Genomic DNA, 21,974 nt, shown 5'->3' with positions numbered 1-21,974 from the left:
TGTCTCCATAAAAGAACAGAATAAATGAAAGCAATTTCCTCAAGACCCAGATTTCTCTGCGTTTTATGGCTAAAGACTTGAGTTGCCACAGCATTAATAAGTTTGTTCTTTAGGGCTGAATTTTCTCAATACAAACATCCATGACCGTAACACAAAGAAATATCTTCTTTGGCTGATAGAGCCAGCAGACTGAATCCACATATTAATATTATTGTTATCACTGGACTGCCACAATGCACTGAGCATCCAGTTGCACAAAAAAAAAGATTGGTTAAATTAAAGATCCTCACCAAGCAGCGACGATTTTGTGTAAAAGCCAATTTAGCCATTATGGAAGCTGCAGGATCATATTAACTTTTCTCAAAAGTATGCATAATGCATGACAGCAAGTGGTTTTGACAAGTGCCTGAGTGTGCTTGTCTGTGTGTGTGGATGTGTCCTGCATATAAAGAAACCCCTGAAGTTATTTAAGTTGCAAAGTCAAGTGATAGAAAGATAGGAAATGCTGAATTTACAGGTGTTGCACCTGTTCAGTTCAACCCCTTGCTATCCAGCCTGTGCATCAAAAAGAACAGGGGAATTGATGTTATCCTGAGAGAAAATGCTTATGTCTGAAAGCATCTGGTTAGCTGACACTTCGCAATTTTCCAGCATGCTATGCTGTAAAACAAACAGCTTTTGTAAGTTTGGGGGCCTTTACCCCTGTCTTTGAATGACATTCCCTAAGGTTTTGGGCATCTCTACTTTCTTTAACTTTGCTAAAGTCAAAATCTACTGTCACGTGGGGCTTCAGCACCTCTGCATGATTACCTTCATGCATGATTGGGAAGGGCTGAGTCTGATCCTTTGTTATTTAGCAGGGGCTGATATTTTGGCTAGAGCTGGCAGCAGTGGAGGCTGTTATCCCCCAAAAGGGCAGGAGGAAGAATTCTGCCAGCCTGTTGTAGCCACACAGGGACACCTGCTCTCCTCTGCCCAGTGCCTGCAGGGCTTTATGTGGCTGACCCCGGGAAGTGCAAAACCTCCACTAAAATCTCAGCTCTGTTGCTCCAGGTCTGGTTTTGCCTATTCAGTCAAACATTTTCCCTTTGACATTATGGTAAGAGAGGCATGGACAGAGCCCAGCAGATTTTACAGCATTTCCAGGGGCAGGATTCTAGACAATTCTACACCTAGACATATTGGGAGGGATGGCTGACAGGAATACAAGTTCTTATGCTTTCCTACACACAAGGTTCATTGGCATCAGTAGATTATTTTCACTTAGTGCTCAGGTTTTTTCAATTACAACACTCATTTTATATATGGAAGAACATATATGGAAATTACTCCAATAACACTTCACCATCAAATAGCACTTTTCCCAGAGAACCACAGAACAAGCTCTAGCTGAGCCCTGTGCTTGCAAAACAAAAATAACCTGTTCCTTGCAAGAAAAGCTTCTATTTCTTCCATTTCATAGAGGAAATAAGGTGTGTTAGTGAGGGCTAGGAGTCCTCACTAATAAAGCTAATACTGCTGTGAAGAAAAATCAGGACATTAAACATTCTGAGTTCCCTGCAACATATTTTCTACAGTAGTATAGCCCTTGAAAAACTTCAAATATTATATTATTTATACATCTCTGATAGATCCTTAAAAATCCCTGATATTGAGAGAAGAAGCTGAGATATATTTATCATACCATGCTCGACTCAAATGGTAATTTTGTAATTATTGTGTGATTTGTGATCACAAGCAAGAAGTTTACTGCCATTGCCTCTATTTGGCACACAAACCCAACATGCACAGAATTTCCTTTTGTCTCCTGTACCAACAGAAATTTGTATCCTAAAGAAATGTTTCTGAGCTAAAAGGAATAAAAGTAGTGGCAGCAGCAGGTAGGAAAGCAGAACAAAATGTGAGAAAAGCATCTTGAGGGCAGGAGTACCCACCCAGGCTTGAGACTTTGCTGCAGTGGAAGGACAGGGGGAGGTGACTCCAATTTAGGAGCCTTCATGGTCATGTTGGCTGACTCTGCACCTCTGTAAAGCAACATATTTTTTAATTTGCTGCATGGGGATGAAAATACTTCCTGGAAAGCAATTAAACTGCCAAATGTTTATGAACCTATGCTTGTAGATGGAATAGAAGGCTTATTCTATCAGAATAAGAGAGTGGACAACACTAAGAGGGGAGTTCAAATGTACTAAAATACAATATTTCTCATCAAGCTTGGAATATTATAAGTCCTGAGTTTGCATACTGAAATCATGTTTACTTTCATAAATTGTGCCTGTGCAGTATAGACTTGAGTATAAATTCTCCCTGTTCATATCTTTAATAGTGGTTTGAGAAAATACATTGAATATTTCAAATGGAAGCCAGAATGGGGAGAAAGCAGAGTTTAATACTTTGGGAATGCAAATTTGGATGTTTTTATTCAGACTGGCCATGGACTTTGTATATGGCCGTGGACATTGATTCTACCTTGCCCTTCAATTTAAAAGTGAAAAGCCTTCTCCTGTAAAAAATGAACAGTTCTGGGAATGACAGGAATATAAAGCACAAGCAAACTGACAAGCTCAGCAATGGAGAGGGGAGACCACTGAGCAAGTCTGCACACAGAGAAACTGGACAAGAGTGGTATTTCAAGGTCTGTCTCAAGCTCATGGAGGTTCAGTTCTCTCCAAAACATAATTAGAGCAGATTTTCTAAACCAAAGAGTCCAGCTCAGCTTTGGTACATGTCCTCCTTATGCTGGGGCCTGCAGAGCTGGATGCAGTTCCAGGGGGGTCCCAGAGGAGTGGAGCAGAGGGGCAGAATCCCCTCCCTGCCCTGCTCCCATGCTGGGGGATGAGCCCAGGACACGTTTGGCTTTCTGGACTCTGGGCCATGCTGAGCTCCATGTCATCCAACACCCCCAAATCCTCCTCCTCAGGGCTGCTCTCAAACCTTTTAAGTGGGAAAAATCTTCTTACACAAAGTCCTTCTACCTTCTCCACGCTCTCCTTTTCCATAGCAAATTCAGTCTGAAGGGTTTTCCTGTGACTCATCTAGAGACAAGTGCATCAATTGCAGCTTCTAGATCTAACTAGAACCTCCTCAGAAGTGTCAAAACGTGGCGAGGAAGGCAGTTCTCCCAGTGACACAGATATTTAATCATGTGGCATGGCCTGATGAGATACCCACAATGAGAATGTCAAAAAGCTCATCTGAATGACTCATCAAAGCTTCTGAGCAAAACTGTGGGAGAGCATCATCTGAAGTGAAACATCACTGCACTGCAAATGGTCTCATGCCTCTGACAGCTGCTGAGCTGGATTTGAGCTCTGCAGCCTTTGCTTTTGCATTTCCTAGCAGAACACATCTCATTTATCCTCATCCCCCTGCCCACAGCAGTGAGTAACAGTCAGACCTCACCGACCTTCATTTGGGAAACTTCACTTTGACTTTAGGGTCTCTGGGGCAGATCTGATGCACAGCTCCAATATTTGCATAACCACAGACTCCTCTTTCCCCAGCATAATTCCATGATGGAATTTTATGACACATCAAGAGAGGAGGGATGAGAGCATTGAACAAGTCAATGTACTTGCATCAAATGTGCTATCAAGGCACTATTGTTTTCTTTTTGCCTCTTCTGTTACCTAAATTTTGTTTTCTGTAGCAAGTGTTTGATAAAACAAAAGGTGAGTCAATACTTCTGAGATCAGTTTAATATGTAACACAGCTAAAGAAATTTGTGGTTAAGCTGAAGTTCTGTTTTTGGCAGCTTGAACTGCCTAAAATCCTAATTCAATTGCAATCTACTCACAGACACAGCTGTTTAGCTTGGCTAAACTTTTCTCATAGCTTAATAAGATATTTTTTATTTAACTTTCAGTTCTTCCTAGGAGCCCCAGTGGGTCTTTTAAAACAGAAGATTATTATTAGAAATTAATTAAGTATTCTTTTCAATTCTGTCTCCTGAGAGCAACTAGGCATTGTTGCTGATCTCCTCTGCATTAAGACATTACTGATTGTCATTCATGGGATGATAGTGTGCATGTCTCATCTGGAAAATATATAACTCCATAAAGATGAAAGATTTGAAAGTTATTTAATACAAAATATAATAAATCAGTGCAAATAATAAACATGTAATTGCAATGTCAAGCATAGCACAGGCGTGTGAAGACTATAAACACTGGAATAAAAATAGACACACATTCTAAAGACAAAAAAACCACCTTACTGCAATTACAGGACCCCGATGGATTGCACTTAGTCCATGTTTCAGCACACTGCAAACCCTGACTAAACAATTCTAAGAATATCAAATGCAATTAAAGACAATTGATTTGATAAGATGGGGGTATTTTTTAAGGGAGCAGTGACTATGAAGTGTTTGTTGCACTGCCCCCCTCCCACTGCACGTGACTACAAGAAGCACAGACTAAATTTGTCACCTCTGAAGGCTTTTTCTAAATGAACCACACCTCAAAAGCACTGATATCCTGATGTAATTTTTGATCTGAGGCCTTGAACATGCATATTAATGTACTACTGACAGAATTAGCTATGCATTTAATTAATGAAGTTGGTCTATTTCATTTGAACTCAGCTCAGGGGTTTCTGTACAAGTATCTGCTGTCATATTCCAGCCAGGAAGGGGTGTGAAGAATGCCACCATGGATTGATAGTAAAAGGGTTTTAAAATCATGGGGATTAAGGGTTAAAAGGAAAAATAAGCTTTGTAGGCCCTGGAAAAATAAACACCCTAAGCACATGGAGAACTTGTACTTGCTAGAACTGCACTGTGTAGCTAGTACATGATAATTGATATAATTGTTAGATGTGATGATTGTTTATTAATTAAATATAATTGCTGTTTAATCATAAGAATAATCATGAGAAACTGTGGTCAGGGACATAAGAAAGATCATGAGAAACTCATGTCAATGTATACAATAGAACAATATAAGTTTAATAATTAATATGTAAGTTATATAACGATAGAATATAAAATACATTCAGCTCAAAAGCCATGTCAGATTCAGATTTGGGTCTGTACCCCTGATTCCCAGAGCTCTTAACAAAAGCACCTGCAGATAATCACATCCCGTGATTATGTGTGTTCCTGAATGCTAACAGGATCAGCAGAACAACAATCAATCCCTTACTCCAAATAATAATGCAGAATTCAACTTACTTTTTAGGTCTGTAGTCAGGGATGGACCTGTCCAGTGATATCCTGTCACTGAGCTGGGCATTGTAACCATATTCTTCATACTTAGTCTCTGATTCATGGCTATCATCTCTCAGCGTAGCAGCCATTCCCCCCTGGCCCAAGCCTCCTGGACCTTCAACTAATCCCATGGGCTTTGCCAGACCTAAATGAAACAGATTAAAAAAAAAAAAAAAAGGAGAAAAAAGAAAATCAAAAATCAAATTATTAATATAAAGGATATAGACAGAACCTCTTCTGTGACAGAGAATGTTTTCAGATAAATGAGATCTGAACTCCCAGCTCTTAAACCCTCATGGCTCTGTGGAAATTATCCTCAGCTTCTCAAACCAAAGTCCAAATCAACACATCTTGTTGTATCTGTGCATAATGAGCAAACTATAAAGAATCAATTAGCAGCATCTTTTTCCAAAATGGCTAATTATTGTTAAGATAATTAAGAAAAAAAATTCCCCATTAGAACTGGAGGGTTTCCCCATGTAGCCCATTAAAACTTCATTCAGTTTAAGGGAGAGATGTTGAATTTCTACCACATGTGGGTGTGCCAGTTTAACTCCACATTAGTGACAGTTCTGAACCTGCTCTGTGACTCAGGACCACTGCAGCCCTGGTCAAGGTTTGGTTCCTGTGTTGGGGACACAGTTATGGACTGGTCACCAGCTTCTGCTGGGTAGGAAATACAGGATAAATCTGATTTCACTGCCTGAGTCAACAGATGAGTGATCTGGACTCAAATACACACCCTGCCCAGCCTGTTGCCACAAAGATGTGCTAAAACTATTTTTAATGGAGCTGACAGTCCACCTGGGAATCACTCCAGATTTCTCTGCACTTCACATCTGACAAATGAAATATGTAAGATGCTCAGCTCTGTAGAGCTCACAGCAGCAGAAAGTTTGGACACTCAGTAAGTGCTGAGAAATCAGCCAATTAACAATGCATTTACAGATTTCATTCACTGCTCAACTCAAAAATAAAAGTAAAACAAAACTAAACCAACGTAAAAATGCTCATATGATCACATCACCAGGAACCTCTTCCATGGCAACAGGCATTTAATTTGGTGCTGAATCCTCATAAATAAGCTCCTCAAATATCCTGTGTTTAATGTCAAAGCTGTCCTTTCCAAAAGGCTCACCATCAACAAGTCATTATAAGTGACAAAGTTATTTAGAATAACCCTGGGAACACCATACAGGAATGTGTGACTCTCCCCCAAATCATTTACGACACCAAGTAAAGCAATTAGAGCTTGACCCGCTCAATTTTTTGCAAATCAAGACTTTTTCAAGAGGAAGATGCCATTACTTCAACTAAATGATTAAAAAGAAAGAAACTGTCAGCATTTGGTAGCAACAAACACACATGGCAGTACAAATGTGGGACTGGCTTCTCCAAGTCCCATTAAGGAGGGCAGTTCAGACCCTTGGGAAGGAATTCTCTTCCACCTCACTGCAAACAATTCCTTACTTGTTATAGCTCCATCACCATCTCTGTTCAATCACAGGACAGCCCATGGCTCATTACTGATCTGAAAGAGTAAAATTTTGCATTTTTTCCTGCAGTGCTTATGACAAAATACTGTGCTGAGGTAAAGTGCAACAATACAAACAGTCACAAATGAACATAAAAGGGATTCTGCTACTGAATTTCAGACACTGCCAACAAACACTGCAGTCAGTGGTCCTGAGTCAGGACAGCTCTTTCTTGTGATTGTGTCTTTGATGCCTTCATGCTCTTCATCATCATGTACTGAAACATGACTAAAAATCAAGACTGGTCTGGATTTCAAACCTGAGAAATTCTTTTAGTTTATTAAGTGAAGCACTTCAATCCATGTTCAATATTCTGAAAATATTTAAAGGAGCTTCATTTTGAAGAAAATGATAACATTTGCCCTTTTTGTTCCAATTTAGGACAGGAGGCTACTTGGCACTTGGACTTTCCTTTGGAAAAATTAGAACAGAGAGCCCTGCATGCCTGGCCTGACAGTGATTCCTTGCTTGAGTAATTACAGAAATTATATGTCTGAGATTCTTCATCTCTCCCCACCCAAAAGGAAGAGCAGAGCAGCCTAATCTTCCTGCATGACACAGTCTTAGACTTAGACACCAGCAGCAGTGATGCTGCAAGCTCTGCCTGACATGCCCAATATATGGAATCTAAAAGGGGCTCAGTTTCTCAGAAAAGTCAGCAGTTCCCTCAAAAAAACAAAAAAACAAAACAAAAAAAAAGACACACAGAAAAGGAGAAAAGGAGTTTCAATCCAGCAGAAACTTCACAAAAATAGGTTGGTATCAAGATGGTCAGGGGACAGGTGATGGGAGGAGCATCCCCCAGCCTGGCTGAAGCAGAGCTGCTGGTGAACACCTCCCAGCACATCCCCCAGCCCCTCATCTGAGAGCACTTCTCTGTTTTCTTCTTGTTCTGAAGCTCATTGCAGACTTCCAGCTCCTTCTCCTATCTTTGGGTTACTCACCTGCAGACCTAACTCACACCCATTTTTCCACAGCATCAGAAGCCAGTGAAGGCAAGGCACAGAGCCAGGGCCAAGGATTGACATCATGGGAAATGGGGATGTGCAGAAAGGGGATGCCCAGTGAGCAGCTATTTTTAAAGCTGTCTTTTCTTTAAATTTTCTAGACTAAAAATATCTGCAGCTGATACACTGGGAATGGTCATAGACTGTTCCATGCTGCAGATGACAATGAGGTCACATATAATTAGTGTCTGTCATTCATTTCAGATTTATTGCTCCCACTGCAGAGATTTCTGTGTAGGCCAGAAATTGTTGGGAGAATGGAGAGCAGAACAAGCCAGCCTTAGTTCCTTAACCAGATTAATTACTCCACAGGATGCATCATTTTCTAGGAAGAAAAGAGATCTTCTATTTTTCATCATAAACCCAGTCACAATGGGAAAAGTACTAAGGAGATTTATATGAGAAACTGTGGCAAAGGCTAGATCAGATTATGGCTGTGATTATTTTATTATAATTTTTTTTCTTATTTGCAACACAATTACAGGCAGCTGTAAATCAGGTTCAGCCAAGGTTCTCAGACAAAATTAAACTTCTGACAAATCAAAATAAAAATAAGTGATTGAAAATAATAATAGAATGTCATAATACTGACAGAACTGCTGCAAATCTCCAAAATGTCCTTGCTGGCCTGTCTCAGCCCCAGCTTGAGAAGGGCTTCAAAGCCAGATTCTGAACTTTATCTACACTTACATCATCTGCACATTTGAATAGCTGCAGAAGATTATTTCAGTTTCTAGCACCTTAAAAAGAGGGAATAAAACATTTCCTTCTAAAACTCCTGGCACAGGTCAAAAAACCTGACATAGTTACCCAGCAATTCTACCTGTGTCTCCTGAAACACTTCTGTCTATTAAACTGGAAACATAAAATTCATCAGCAAAACAGCTGTTTCCTTCCTTCTCCAATTATTATTTCTCACTTGAAAATACCACTGCATACCATGTAAAGCAATAATCCTAGCTTTACCAAAAAAAAAAAAAAAAAAAAAAAAAAAATCAGGGACAATAGCAACTCCACATAGATTGACAAAGCTGACTTTCAGCATTTCCAGTTACAACTTTGCAAAGAAAAGAAAAAAGGTTCAGAGATTCTGGAATAGGTTCAGTAACAGCTTAAACAAGACTCAGCTTACAATGCCTTTTTAAGCTATTTTTACATAAGCTCACCTGTTTAGAGGCAGGAATTAAAGCAGTTGCAACTATTGAACCAGCCCTAATGCTTCCACTATGAATTACTGTATTGTGCTAATTTTGTGCTCTTGTTCTGTTGCAGCTAGAAACTTCAGCTGAAGGTCACAGCCTCACTGAATGGCATTTCAGGAGGCATGGAGTGAAACACTGATCTTCCTCCTTCAGGAGCTGCATGTCAGAGTGAAGCAGATGCACAAGAAAAGCAGCTGGTTGGAGGAGGAGGAGGAAAAATGCAACACAGGTGAGCCATTCAACACTGAACTAAAGGTCTCAGCTCACCAGCTGTTTATAACTTCATTTTAGTGATCCCCAAAAATAACTATTAGCTGTTGATTTCTGAAAGAACATGCTCACACCAGAGAAAGGCTCATGTTGTAAGCAGCCCCTTGCCTCTCACACACACCCAGCACAGCCCCACTGGCATAAAGTCAGTGAATGCATTGGCAGTTCACTGCACCAAATTAAACCTGAAAAACTAAAAGCATTTTTCTGTTGCAAGCATGAGGATCAACAATATGAAGAAAAAGAAATATCTTATTTGGAATGATGTCCCTATTTGACAGCGTTTCAGCCAACTTTGCAAACAGCAGCATGCAGTATAGGGAGCTGCTGGTGTCCAACTCATGATTCAATCTAAATGTTAAACAGAGCCTGGCCCTTAATTTCTGCATATCCCAACTTTCCATATCCCAAACCAGTTTCTCCCACCATGACCCTGAAGCAAGCCTACATAATATGTAAGATTTGCTGCCCAGAGAGCTGATCTGAATTTTGCCCATATCAAAAGGTGTTCACTTTCTGAGCTAGAAGGAATACTGAACGTGGAGATTTATTTTACACACAGCAACCTTCAGCAAATCACATCCCACAGGGATACAAGCCCCAACTTTTGGAAATTGGAGAGCAACAAACAAAATCCCATCTAATTTAAGTGACTCCAGCATTTCCATTTATCTGAAACCCAAAATACAGTCTTCTTTTTTTTTTTTGTAGTTGTACTCAAGTTAGCTGTGTCCTTGGTTAAAAAGTTTATGTCCCCTGGTGCCTGGTATCAGCCCCAAGTATCTCTGCAGATATATCAGGGAGAAGACAAACAGCATCCTGCAGCTGATGGCTTGAAAAGGAAAATACAACAACTTGTAAAGCTGAAGCACTTGATATGCAACTTTTTGTTTCTAGAAACAGGAGGTGCAGTGGTTTTGTAGCTTAACTTCCTCTCCAGACCCCAGTGGAAAGCCTGAGGCAGGATTTCTCAGTCTTGATGCCCAGAGGAGAGGCAAGTCTGTAAGACATCCATGTGTGAGAAGATGAATGATGGGGAAGGGATGAAGTGTTTGGCAGCTCTGCCTGGAAGGGGCTGCTCCTTTCCCACCCCCAGCACCAGTCAGGCAGAGAGCGCAGAACCAGGAGCCTTGGAAAGTATGTGGATTATCTGGAAAGAGGACTAATATCCAACCCCTTGTGTGCTTTGCCATATGTTTCTTCTTCAAAACAAGGACTTTTCCAGGTTGCAGAGAGCACTCTGAGACACAACATGTGCATATCTGTCAAATGCTTAAAATACATTTTATGGAAAATTCCATGAAGATGCCCAGGGCTGTTCTCAGCAGCTGGGCTGGAAGCTGACCCTTATTCCCTCCTACACACTCTGCTCCCACCATATTGATTCTTTAATCCTTAAATCCTCCAAGGTAACTCCTACCAGGACAGGATTTGGCCAGAACTATTTTTTTCCTTAGAATTCCCATGGCCTGTAGTCCAGACTCAGGATATCACTGCAGCAGATGCTACGTGAGCCCAAAAAGACAGATCCCCTCCCAAAGAACTCACCATCAATAACGACAAGAACCAGATGCAAGAAAGATAATGAAGAAAGAAGATATGAAGACAATATAACAAGGTCAAGGTGTTTCTGAAATGATCCTTTTTGTAGAAAAGCTGTGATAAGAGCTCCCTAGTCATTCAGGTCATTTTGAGATGAGGAAAGGTGGCAGTTCTGTGTCTGTAGAGGGAAGGGGTTCACCTCTGGTAAAGTTGCCCCATGCCAAATGCAAGACTGAATACTCTGAGGAAAAGGAGAGGAATATTGAGGAAATAAAAAGACTGAGGGCCAGGTGTAGAAGACAGGCAGAGCAGGACAAACTGTGTTAGTCATCTTGGCACAATGTGGAGAGGGATCTGCTTCATCAGTGTTGACAAAAGGCCTGCTGGGGACAAAAAGGAACAGGATGTCCTTGCAGAGCTCTGTTCCCTCTGAATCTGCTTTTCAGTGGGGCAGCACACACCACTGCCCTCTTACAGTTGCCTAATCTTTTGTTCCTTGGCTTCACAGAAACTGCAGCATTGCATAGGCTAGTGCATCTCTAGACACAAAACTCATTAGTGCTTCTTAATTGGAAGAAATACTGTGTTTTTATGTACAGATATCTAATATCAAAAGTAATTGCTTTTATAGAACACTCATTTGGAGCTGGTTACCTCTTGAGATGAGAAAATGTATTCTAATTACAACAGATAATTCAGGAGGAGATAAACAGATTGACGACTGGAAGGACCAAGAAATAGCAGCTGTACAGTCCACTGGAGATGAAGATAAAAGCTCATTTGTGAGGTAGGACACTGATCCCAAATTTACAGATAATAAGAGAGGTGCCAGAGTTTTGCCAGAAACTTGGTATAAACAAAAAAATAGATCTCCTCCCTAAGCAAGGAAGAGCTATATAAGGATATATTTTGAGAGACAAAATAAAAAGCCCCTACCCCAGATGCATAATTTTAAATTATGTGTGTGACTCTAATTTTTTTTTAAATTTTTCTTTCAGCGATCAAAAAGTTCATTCACAGAGGAAGATCACTTTGTTATCTTTAAATAAATAACAGATGCCACGATTCTTCTAAAAGTTTTTAAATCCCAGATGACTCGTGGTTTTTGCTGGTGAAACATAAAATGTATTTTTCTTTTCAGGGATATGGAGAAAAGCCAGAAAACTCCTCTGGTGATGGCATAAATCTGGAGTTGAGGGGGAGGAGCTGAAATGTTGGTGTATCTGCCTGGCAGCCCACTGATATTAAAAGGAGACAAAATCTGAGTGTCATCAGTTTGGCAGCTGTCCTCTGGCAGTGGCCAATACCTGAGGCTTCAGAGGAAATGAAATACAAACGATGAAGCACTTGGCCAATTAAACTCTGCACAGGCCCTGGAAGCAGAGTTCCCTTCTGAACCCCATAGGCAGGTAACTAAAGCCCTGAAGCATAATATTAGATTACCCTCATTATCTTAACTCAGACAGGTAGAAACAGGGCATAAAACCACCCAGTGTCCTTTAAAAGCCCAGCCACTAATATTAGATTCAATGGGCTCCTGCAGCAATGAATTCTCTGGTACTGTCACGGTCAGAGTGTCACCAACTCACATGAAATGGATAATCTGTATCAATATATTAGATTTTCTTTAATTTTTCCAGGGAAACAGAGGTGAAAACTCCTGGCTGAAGTGATCATTAAAACAATAACAGACATTCTGGAGGAAGGGAGAGTGACCTCTACTTGAAAAGCTCCACAGTGCAAGAGCTAAAACTTTGGGGCTCTTTAATTAGATCCAGGAACAAGCTGGTTCAGCCAAGTTAAAGGGTTTTTATTTCATAAATGAGGAAAATATATTTTGAAAAGCAAGGAGTTTGCTTGTGTTAGTCAAAGGTAGGGAAGGGAAGCAGTGGACCATGGTGGGAAGGGAGTTGTGACCCAAGGTCTGACAGGATGGAGCCACAGCTGGAAAGCTGCTGTTGGATGCAATGACATTTCCTTGACCCTACAAAGCTGACTGCACTCCTCCAATCACTAAAAATACCCCTTTGACTTCTGATGCAATTCTAGATGAGAAGTCCCTGACCGCTCTATTCTCAGACCAGCTCCACTACAACAGTCAATCCCACAGGGGGAGGCTGCAAAAGGGAAAAAAATAATCTTTAAACACAAGGAACCAAAAAAATAAATCGATCTAATTTCAGGTCCTATGCAGGTTCATACTGTTCTAGACCCCATTGTGCTGATAATAAAGTCCAAACTCATCAAAGGCCCTACCACATCTGACATTGCCCAACCTGCCAAATTACTGCCTTTCAGCCCAGGATTCACCCTCGGCTCTCTGTCTCAGAGGGATTTTGTCCAAGGTTAAGGAAGATTCTCCTCTCCTGCTCAAGGGTGTTTGGAGAGCCCTGACAAGGGCCAGACAAGCCCATCTCCTGCAGCATCATTTTGCAATCATGCTCCACATTATTTGCAGACACTCATACGCCTCCCTGCTCATTTACCTAAACAGCCTGCTATTAAATTAAACGAACATAATCACACAGATAGCTTTCCCAACAACAAAGTCATATAGAACACTTTGCTATTTGTAAAGCTGAAAAGCTCCTGGTTGTTCAGCTCATTTTGCACAGCAGAGGATGGCAGCATTAAACCCAGACGTGGGAGCTGCTGGAACTCAGAGTCACATCGTGCTTGAAAGCGGATCTCGATTTTCCACTCCTGTGAAATTAGTCACCGAGTTCACCCCTGGCAATGCCCCCACAATAAAGAGCCAATGTTAACAACCACAGACCTGCTGGCTGCAGCCACTGCTCTCCTTCCGTGCTCCAGAGCACTGCCTGCTCTTCCTATTGGCATGGAGAATTAAATGAGCTGAGAAAGTCCCTGGGTTTGTCAGAGCAGGGCTGGTTCTCTATCTGCTGCCTCTCCATCTCATCACTGGACATTTCTCCTTGGGAACGAGTGTGAGAAGACATCAGCTGCTGTTGAGGATGAGAGACTTCAAATACTTCCACCCAATCTCTTGGAAAACAGTTAATTTGGATATTGGTTTTCTCAGGAGCCAGAGAGAACCTTGATTCCTCCCCTTTCCTTTCAGTGTTGTATTGCCTTAAAAGCTCTGTAAGGGTGACATACTTTTTTTTTTTTTGCATCATTGCACATTGGTTTCAAAACATACTCATTTCCCTGACAGACTGTCTATTTTAGATCTGTAGATCTGTGTATTTTTCTTGACCTGTCTTTGTATTCTCCTTTCTCAGGCACATCTTTGACACCTCTCAGGGAGCTTGGCTTGGGAATTTGGTTGAGACACAACCTGCATCTCTGCTTTTCCTCCTCTTTCCTGCCTTCACTTTATTTTCATATCTCATGTCAACACACACCACAGCTGTGCCTTGCTTGTCAATGCCAGGCTTCAATGCCTCCTTCCATCAACCTCTTAATATGTGTATGATTTAATTTTCTGCCAGCAGGACAAGTCAGCTCAAAACCAAACACATTTTAAACAGCAAAAAGACAATCTTGAATCCAGCACCTAAACAAAAATGCTTACAAATTAACAAATTCTGGCATATTTGAAGCTAAAATGGAAGAAGTTATTATGCAGAGTCCTTCTAATTGATGAGATGAAGTGACAGCCACATTTATAACAGATCTATCCACAAGAGGATGTGCCCAACTAAAGGTCTGAGTCTCTCCTGCTCACAAAGGAGGAACAGAAGGAGTCCACAGTGCTGAGAATCTTACTTGGTTTTGAAGTGCCTTGCTATTGTTAAAGGAAATGCTCAGTCTGGATTTGGTTTTGGCTCTAGAAAGGAAAGCTTTAGCTCTTTATATTCATAAAAGAAAGCCTATTTAAAAGTGAAAGACACGATGTTGCATGGATAGCGTATAACATACAATTAATCAGGGATTTATCAAGGACAAATAAAAAGAATTAGGTACCACATTCTCTGGGGGAAGCAAATCAAAGGATGAGATAGCTTTGCAAAAGAAAGGAGAAATGAAGATAAATAGCAATTGCCAATAAATTTGAGAAAATAAAGATGTAATGTTAGGGGGAAAATATTGGCACAATGTTTTATTTAAAAGCGATAATAAAAACATTGCTTACTTTGATTTCTGCCCTTTCTGGTTTATTGTTGATATAAAGATAAATTGACTCAGACTTCCAGGAGCGGGAAAGCTACAATCTACTATTACAGGCACTGTAAAAACCAGCCCTGCTATAATAACTGATTCATTATTAACAAGATTGGCTTCATTGCATGTGGGTATTTGTAGGAATTGACTGTGACCCAGGGCTGATTTGGGCCCTGGCAAGCCCACAGCAGGACCCCTGGGCTTGCCTTGGAGAAGGCAGGATGCATTTGGTAACAATGTGCTGCTTTGATCTGCCTACAGAGCACGTTTAAATTACCACACATATATAGAATTCAGATCATATATAAAGACAATGGCCAAGTTTTTGAAGTTGTGGGTCAGCTATCTTCAATTTACCTTCCTAATGCCACTGACTGCAACAGTGCTGATCTGGTTTTCACCAAAGCAATGTAAAAAGAAATTCAAGTTTTCAGTCTCAATTTTTCTTCAAGTTTTTCTCTCCTTTGTGCAAAATTCCATGAAAGAATGAATGTCTCTGTCCCCTGATGTGTCTCTGGTTTGTACTTACAACTACATTATGAGGTGTTAAATTACACAGTAAAAAGAGAAATTAGGACAGTGACAGAAGGTGCCTTTATACAGGAGGAGATCATCCTTCAGTGGAGAGACTGGTATGAATCAAAATTTGAATTCCAGGACCCGGATTTCTGAGTTTACAGCTTGGGCTCATCACTCCTCAAGGACACAAAGCAGATGTGCTCCCTGGTCACGCTCAAACTTCAGGTCACACCCACATTTCTCCAAAGCAGCAAGAGCTTCCCAGCAGCTGAGCCCTGGGATGGGATGGGATGGGAAGGGAAGGGATGGGATGGGATGGGATGGGATGGGATGGGATGGGATGGGATGGGATGGGATGGGATGGGATGGGATGGGATGGGATGGGATGGGATGGGATGGGATGGGATGGGATGAGCAGCAGGACATGTGTCACACTGCTGAGCACAAGGCACCAGGATTGCTGCTCTGCTTGCTCATATTTTAATTATTCGCTCTGCTGAAAGGCACTGAGACAGGCTAGTGGGACCTGAGCCTGCCATTTCAGCAGGCTGAAAATAAGGCAGGCTCTCCTGCAGTACTGGTGGAGTGTCAGGGAAATGTCATGCTCCTGTAGTTATTAACTGAATAAGGAATGTAGAGAAAAAAATGCTTGTGCTAACATATTGCCAATTAACAGAGCAAGCAAAGAAGTTCAATGTGGACATCCGAGTCTGGTTCCTTTAAATGCTCAGAGCTTAATTTGCATGATTGTGTTTAAATAAGTAAAAATCCCACTTGTCACCAATATGATTTTTAGCCTGGTTTACTAAGAAAAAACATTTTGTGGGATCATACTGTCTCCATTTGCCTATCAGTCTGCTTCCCTCTCCATACTCTCCCTTCACTCTGCTTGTTAGATATCAAGGACTGCTTCTAACTTCAGCCAAAGCTTGGCAGATAGTCAGAGGTCTCCAAAAATTGCATTTCTGTGAGTGTCACAGAAACTGACATCTGGGAAGAAAGTGCCATTAAAATGTTCCTACTGAGAGAAGAGGTTTGGTGAAAGATCAAACACAAGAGACCTGTTGGAGCTCTTAGAGACCCCCCAAGAATTCACTTGTGGGATGCCAACCCACAAGAAATTCAGCTTTCTAGGTTTAGCTTCTCAAGGAACTGAACAGATATTTTTAGGATTAAATGTGTTAATCACTGGGTGTCCAGATCTGTTAGATGTCTGGCTGTTATATCCACCAATTAACAATATCACAAAGTTAACCTGAGGACACAGATAAGGGGAGGGGATCAGGGGAGCAGAGATGAGCTGTCACCACAGCTAAAGAGCCCAGGACAGACCCCTGGAAATGAAGGCCAGGTCTCCTGGGTATGGGACTTGTATTTCAGCAGTTTCAAATATTGTCTTCACCCCTTCTGTCCCTAGTTCCAGTTTCTGGGAGCTCACACACTCTGCTTCTTGTCAGGAGTTAGTGGCAATGATGGGAACCAGGGTAAGTGATAAGAGTGTGTTTTCTGGTCACAGATCAGGGGATTCCTAATGAAATCGTGAGGATCCCATTTAAAACTACGTGTCCATACTATAGAAAATTCCCATGGAAATGCCTGACTCACTAGATTAGCACTTCTACCCTTGGAAAGGGGGAACACAGGCTTAGAGGTGCTGCACCCTGACAGCAGGGCACACCACTACATGCAACTCTGCCTGTTTCCCCTGGAATTAATTAAAATATTAATCCTTCTGATTTCTTATGGTAGGAGTGCTATTCCCTCCCCACCTTTAAAAGGAATATGAAGCAAGTATGACCCTAAAACCGACAAAGCCTCATGAGCAGAGGAGCAAACAAAACATCTTTTTCTCTTTTTAACAGGGAATTTGTTATTTCAGTTATCTGTCAGAATACTTTTGAAAATAATCAGCCTCTAGTTTCAGAACCATATGCTGAGGCACTGAGGAGCCACAGGCATGCAATATCACCCATCAAACAGATTAGAAGCATCTTCTTCCAGCTCAGGGACAAAACCAGATCATACACTGATTTCTGCTTCTAAAATGAATTTCCATCCTGAAATATCATTTTGCTTTATGACAGTACAGTGTGTCTCAGCCTAGTCATGCCTAATTGGTGCTGAGCTTTCCTGTCCTCTGGGCCTGGCTCTGACTTTGCTCTTGGTGCCATAAGGAATCCACACAAGAGCTTTTCTCTCCCAAAACTGGTCCACAATAACCATCAACACTCCAAGTTAAGGTGCATTGTCAAACTGTGGTATGGCTGTCCCAGGGTGACCTGTCCTGCCATGGGGAGCTCCACCTCTCTTAGGGCCAGAACAGTTCTGCCATGAGTTGTGCACAGACCCTGACCCCAGTTCACTCACCCCATGAGCATTTCCATTGACTGGAATAAGGAAAATTCATATTGGCTTCATCCTTCCACAGGCTCCACTGTGTCTCAGACTCAATTTGTGCTCCAGCTTCTTGTCAGGCTGATTAAAGGCTGAGAGATGCCTAAACAAGAAGTCCTGTAGCATATGCAAAAATCCTTCTGCGATGATCATCTCCTTCTCCAAGCCTGCATCACTCAGCCCGTGTCCCTTGGCACGCTGGGCTGCTCCATCCCAGCTTCAAAGTCAGGCCCATGTCTTTGTTCCCTCATAAATATTTCTCCTCCATTTAAGCACATCTTTTGTTCACTCTTCTCATTGTGCGAAGAAGACTGGAAATTCTCACTTTGTGAACTTTTTAATGTGTGACAGAAAGAGGGAGACCAAAGAATCCAGTTATTAGGCAGATCAGGTCCAGAATGAATCACAGAAGAAATTCTTTATTCTGTGATCTCATCTGAGAGGGCTCTCTGCAGCCTGGCTTTGAGTTATGTGGGCCTGGAATGGGAACGTAGCTGTGAATATGGGGCCCATACCAAGCTGCCTCTTTCAGGAAACAGAAGGTTTTGCATACAACCCCACTGGATACAGGCATTATAAAAGGCACTTCTCTTCTGGAATTAATTTTCTGTTGAATGGGAATGCATCGAGCCAGATGGATCTATTTCAGGAGGAGCATCATGCTGGCACAGGTCTAAAATCAAAGATTATTAGGTTTGTGTATTCAGAGCTGGAATGGCTGAGGGTGAAATGTTCAGTGCAGGTGCTGACATGGTTTGTGCCTAAAGGAGCACCCCACGAAGGATGTGTTGAGTGAGTTTGCCAAATGTTAAATTGAAGAAATATGTGAAATTTATAATTAATACCTGCAAACATTTTTACTGCTCCTTGTGATACTAGCAGTGAATAAACAGAAGACATTTTTCAATGCTGAGAAAGTTGCAACTTCTGGCAGATGCAAAAGTTCATTAAAGAGTGGTAGAAATGACTGGCCACCTGGAAGAAAGGTGGCTCCAGTGGATAATTTGGCTGCCCACATCCCTGTGATGGTTTTGGAAAGTCAGCAGCCTAAATGCACAGATCTGAATCCTGGGGACTCTCCAGGTGACACACAAATTATGTAACAGAACTACCTAAAAAAAAAGTGGTTTCCAAACCCAAGGCTAGCACCCAAGGTTCACACCCAAACCACCCAACCACCCATTTTTCCACCTCAAACCCACTCATTGCTGTGAAAACTGAAAGCATCAACTCTTCCAGCAGCTGGGCAGCTCAGCATTAGCTGTTTAATAACTCAAACATGCTCAGCTCGCTCTCCCCTCATGCCCCACTCCCATCTGTTACATGGAGCCACCTGCAATCCATCAGCAGCTTTTAGCATTAACAGCTCGGTGCTGGCAAATCTGCTTTTGCTGCTAGAGGTGTGAACAGTGCCTGCTCCTCAGCTCAGTGCTGGTAACACAGGCAGCACTCACCCCCAGCTCACAGCACAGAAATGGGTGTCAGCACTGGCCACCAGCTGAATTCTGCTCCTGGAGCCACCAGAGGGGCTGAGTTTTGCAGATACAGAACTTTGCAGCTATCAGTAGCCTCATTTTGCACATGGCTGCATGACCAGAAATCTGTCTTACAAGGAACCTATGGAGCAACTGCAAATTTTCATCCCCAGGAAAACTAACCTTTGGGTTATACAATGATATTTCATTTGGGGATATTTTTAGTCTTATCATTGCCTTCAGTTCAGCGTGCACAGGAAAGAATACCACCAGTCTTTGCTACAACACAAGGCTTGCTTGAAAATGAGTAAATATAACAAAAAATACATTTTTATTTACAAAAGCTGTTCATCCTAGAGGCATATGAGAGCTGTAGAAAGAAATAAACTCAATTTCTAAAAGGGCAGTAAGGCCCCATTGCCAAATAAAATACAAAACCAGCATAAAAAATCCAAATGAAAAACAGCCAATTAACCCTACCACCCAACCAAAAATGCTAGAGGGAAAAAAAAAGAAGCAGCAAACTTCCCCAGTATTGCAGCAAAGGCCTTTCCAACTGTCTTCATGGATATCTTCCAAGAAAAACAAAATCCTGTGCAACAAACCCCTTTTTCTTTGCAAATAGTCCTGGAGTACCACAGGCAGTACAGCCACCATGAAGTGCTAATCTGACCTGGTCTGAGAGCTTCTTTTTGCAAAATGCAAACTGGAGCCAAACAGCACAAACACAGGAGCAATGAGAGCCCCCAGAATTAGGAGTCAGAGGTAAAAAAACCCACAAAGTTCACCAGACCTCTATTAGAAAGGGGAATCCTTCCAAAACCTCCAAGGAGGAAGGGCCCTGTTCTCATCCATTCTGAAGCAGTACAGGGACACAGCAAGGCTTAATCCTTTGTGCTACATACACATCATCATGGCTCCTCATCCTGTGGCAAAAATGCCTTCACTTGGCCAAATTTACTTCTGGAGTTATTGTGCTGATCACTACTGACTGTGCTGATGCCTCTGGACCAAGAGCAAAGATTAATTTAGGCACCTGATTTCTACAGGACGAAGTGCACGGGTGAGCTGAGAAGAATTTGAATCATTGCTGCAGGGACAAAAACCTACTTGAGGCAGTCACCCCGTGCAGGCAGCAGGGTCTGTCACCCCCAGGGCTGGCAGCACCTGCACTTTGCTTAGAAAGCAGTGTCACTTTTGTACCTGGCTTGGATTCCCAGCTGAACACAGCTGCTGACTCAAGCACAGACATGGACACAGCTCCCCTGGAACAAAATCCAGCAACACCCTGGTGGGAACAAAAGAACTCCAGTCAGAAGGCTTGAGGAATAGAACTCAACTGAACTGATTTATTTCAAAAACATTGCTCTTTTGATAGAGAGCATCATGCAGACCAATTTCATTGTTCTTAAAGTAAAAACAACTCACACCATTGCTGTGCAGTGAATGATGCATGGTGGAAGAACATATCTATGAACAATGTGAACAACAAGAGAGATAGAGAATTATTTACATTCCTTTCCAACTTGTTCCCAGGCCCTAGCCTGGCAGAAACCTCTCCTTTCTCTCTAGCTGAACTGAGAATACCCTGGGAAACCCAGAGAGATCAGCCAGCTCTGTGCTGTCGATCCTGGGAGCCACAGACCTTACACAGCTTCTTTCCACAGAGCTGTCCTGGCTTTGCCCAGGGGAAGGAGGTCCAGGAGCCTGCTGGGGGAGCAAGGCTTGGGCCAGGGCTGTGCCACCTTACAGGGGCTGCTCAGCCCAAGGGAGAGCCTGGTGTTGCAGCAGCCTCTTGGTCTTGTTGCTCTAAATGTGATTCCAGACACTGGAATTCCAAACATTATGCTGTGAAACAGATAACGCTCTCCTGTAGTACTTTAGCATCAAATATCTCTGCCTGACAGAGCCATTTTTAAGTAGCAAAAAGCTACTAAAACAGAAGCTCTTTCAAAAACCTTCTCCCTGGTTTAGTTTTCTTCATCACTGCCCACTCTCCCAGGATGACATGCAAATTACAGCTCATGTATTAAAAGTATAAATCAGACCAGTGGCAAGTGAAAGTGCTTCTAGAGAATGGCTCCATGAGAGGTGATACAGGGCTTAAGATACTCAGAAATCTATAGTCTCACCTTCTCGAAAAACGTTTTGCTCATTTACTTCAACTCTTCAGCCCCCAAGAGAACTCTGCGTCCACACTGCGCATGATGACAAAGCAGAATCACTCTATTGTCTCCTCAGCTCTCTACCCTGCTGCTGCCCTCAGACTCTCCTTCAAAGCCAGTAATCAAGGACACATTTGAAAGAAAAATGAAAAAACAACAAATAAAATTGGGCCTTTTACCATTTGTCAGGGATTCTCAAGACCAGCCCATTTATGCTGCATTGTTCCATAAGGACTGCCCTCAACAGGGATACAAACCAATTCATGGCCCCAGACTCATCCTTGGTTTGTGAGAAGATCCCTCAGAACACGTCAACCAAGTAAATTAAACACAAACAGAGTTGTTCAGGAATGAAATGGCCTGACAAGTGCAGTAAGAGGGGCAGGGAACTGGTGTGAGAGCTCCTCTGGAACACCCATTCCACTGTATTCCCCACAAAAGGTGCTGCTGGACTCTTTCCATCCACAGCAAGGAGTCCAACTGAGCTGAACCAGCTGAAATAAAACATTAGTGTGAAGAACAGAAAGC

At 42.0% G+C, this 21,974-nt stretch overlaps 1 protein-coding gene across 6 annotated transcripts in view; it reads right to left on the bottom strand.

Annotated features, from left to right (window-relative positions):
• The window catches only part of GALNT9 (polypeptide N-acetylgalactosaminyltransferase 9), a 129,946-nt gene that overhangs the window by 100,269 nt on the left and 7,703 nt on the right, over window positions 1–21,974 (bottom strand). For all 6 annotated transcript variants that reach the window (XM_085593130.1, XM_021544476.4, XM_021544475.4 and 3 more), the window contains one exon: window positions 5,174–5,354. In XM_085593130.1, coding sequence (XP_085449256.1) covers window positions 5,174–5,354 — 181 coding nt within the window. The remainder of the gene's footprint in view (window positions 1–5,173; window positions 5,355–21,974) is intronic.

Source organism: Lonchura striata, chromosome 15, assembly GCF_050655825.1.
Source record: "Lonchura striata isolate lonStrDom1 chromosome 15, ASM5065582v1, whole genome shotgun sequence".
In the NCBI taxonomy this organism is placed as follows: Eukaryota; Metazoa; Chordata; class Aves; order Passeriformes; family Estrildidae; genus Lonchura; species Lonchura striata.
The sequence above is the reverse complement of the archived record's forward strand: the minus strand, read 5'-3'. Positions and strand labels throughout refer to the sequence as shown.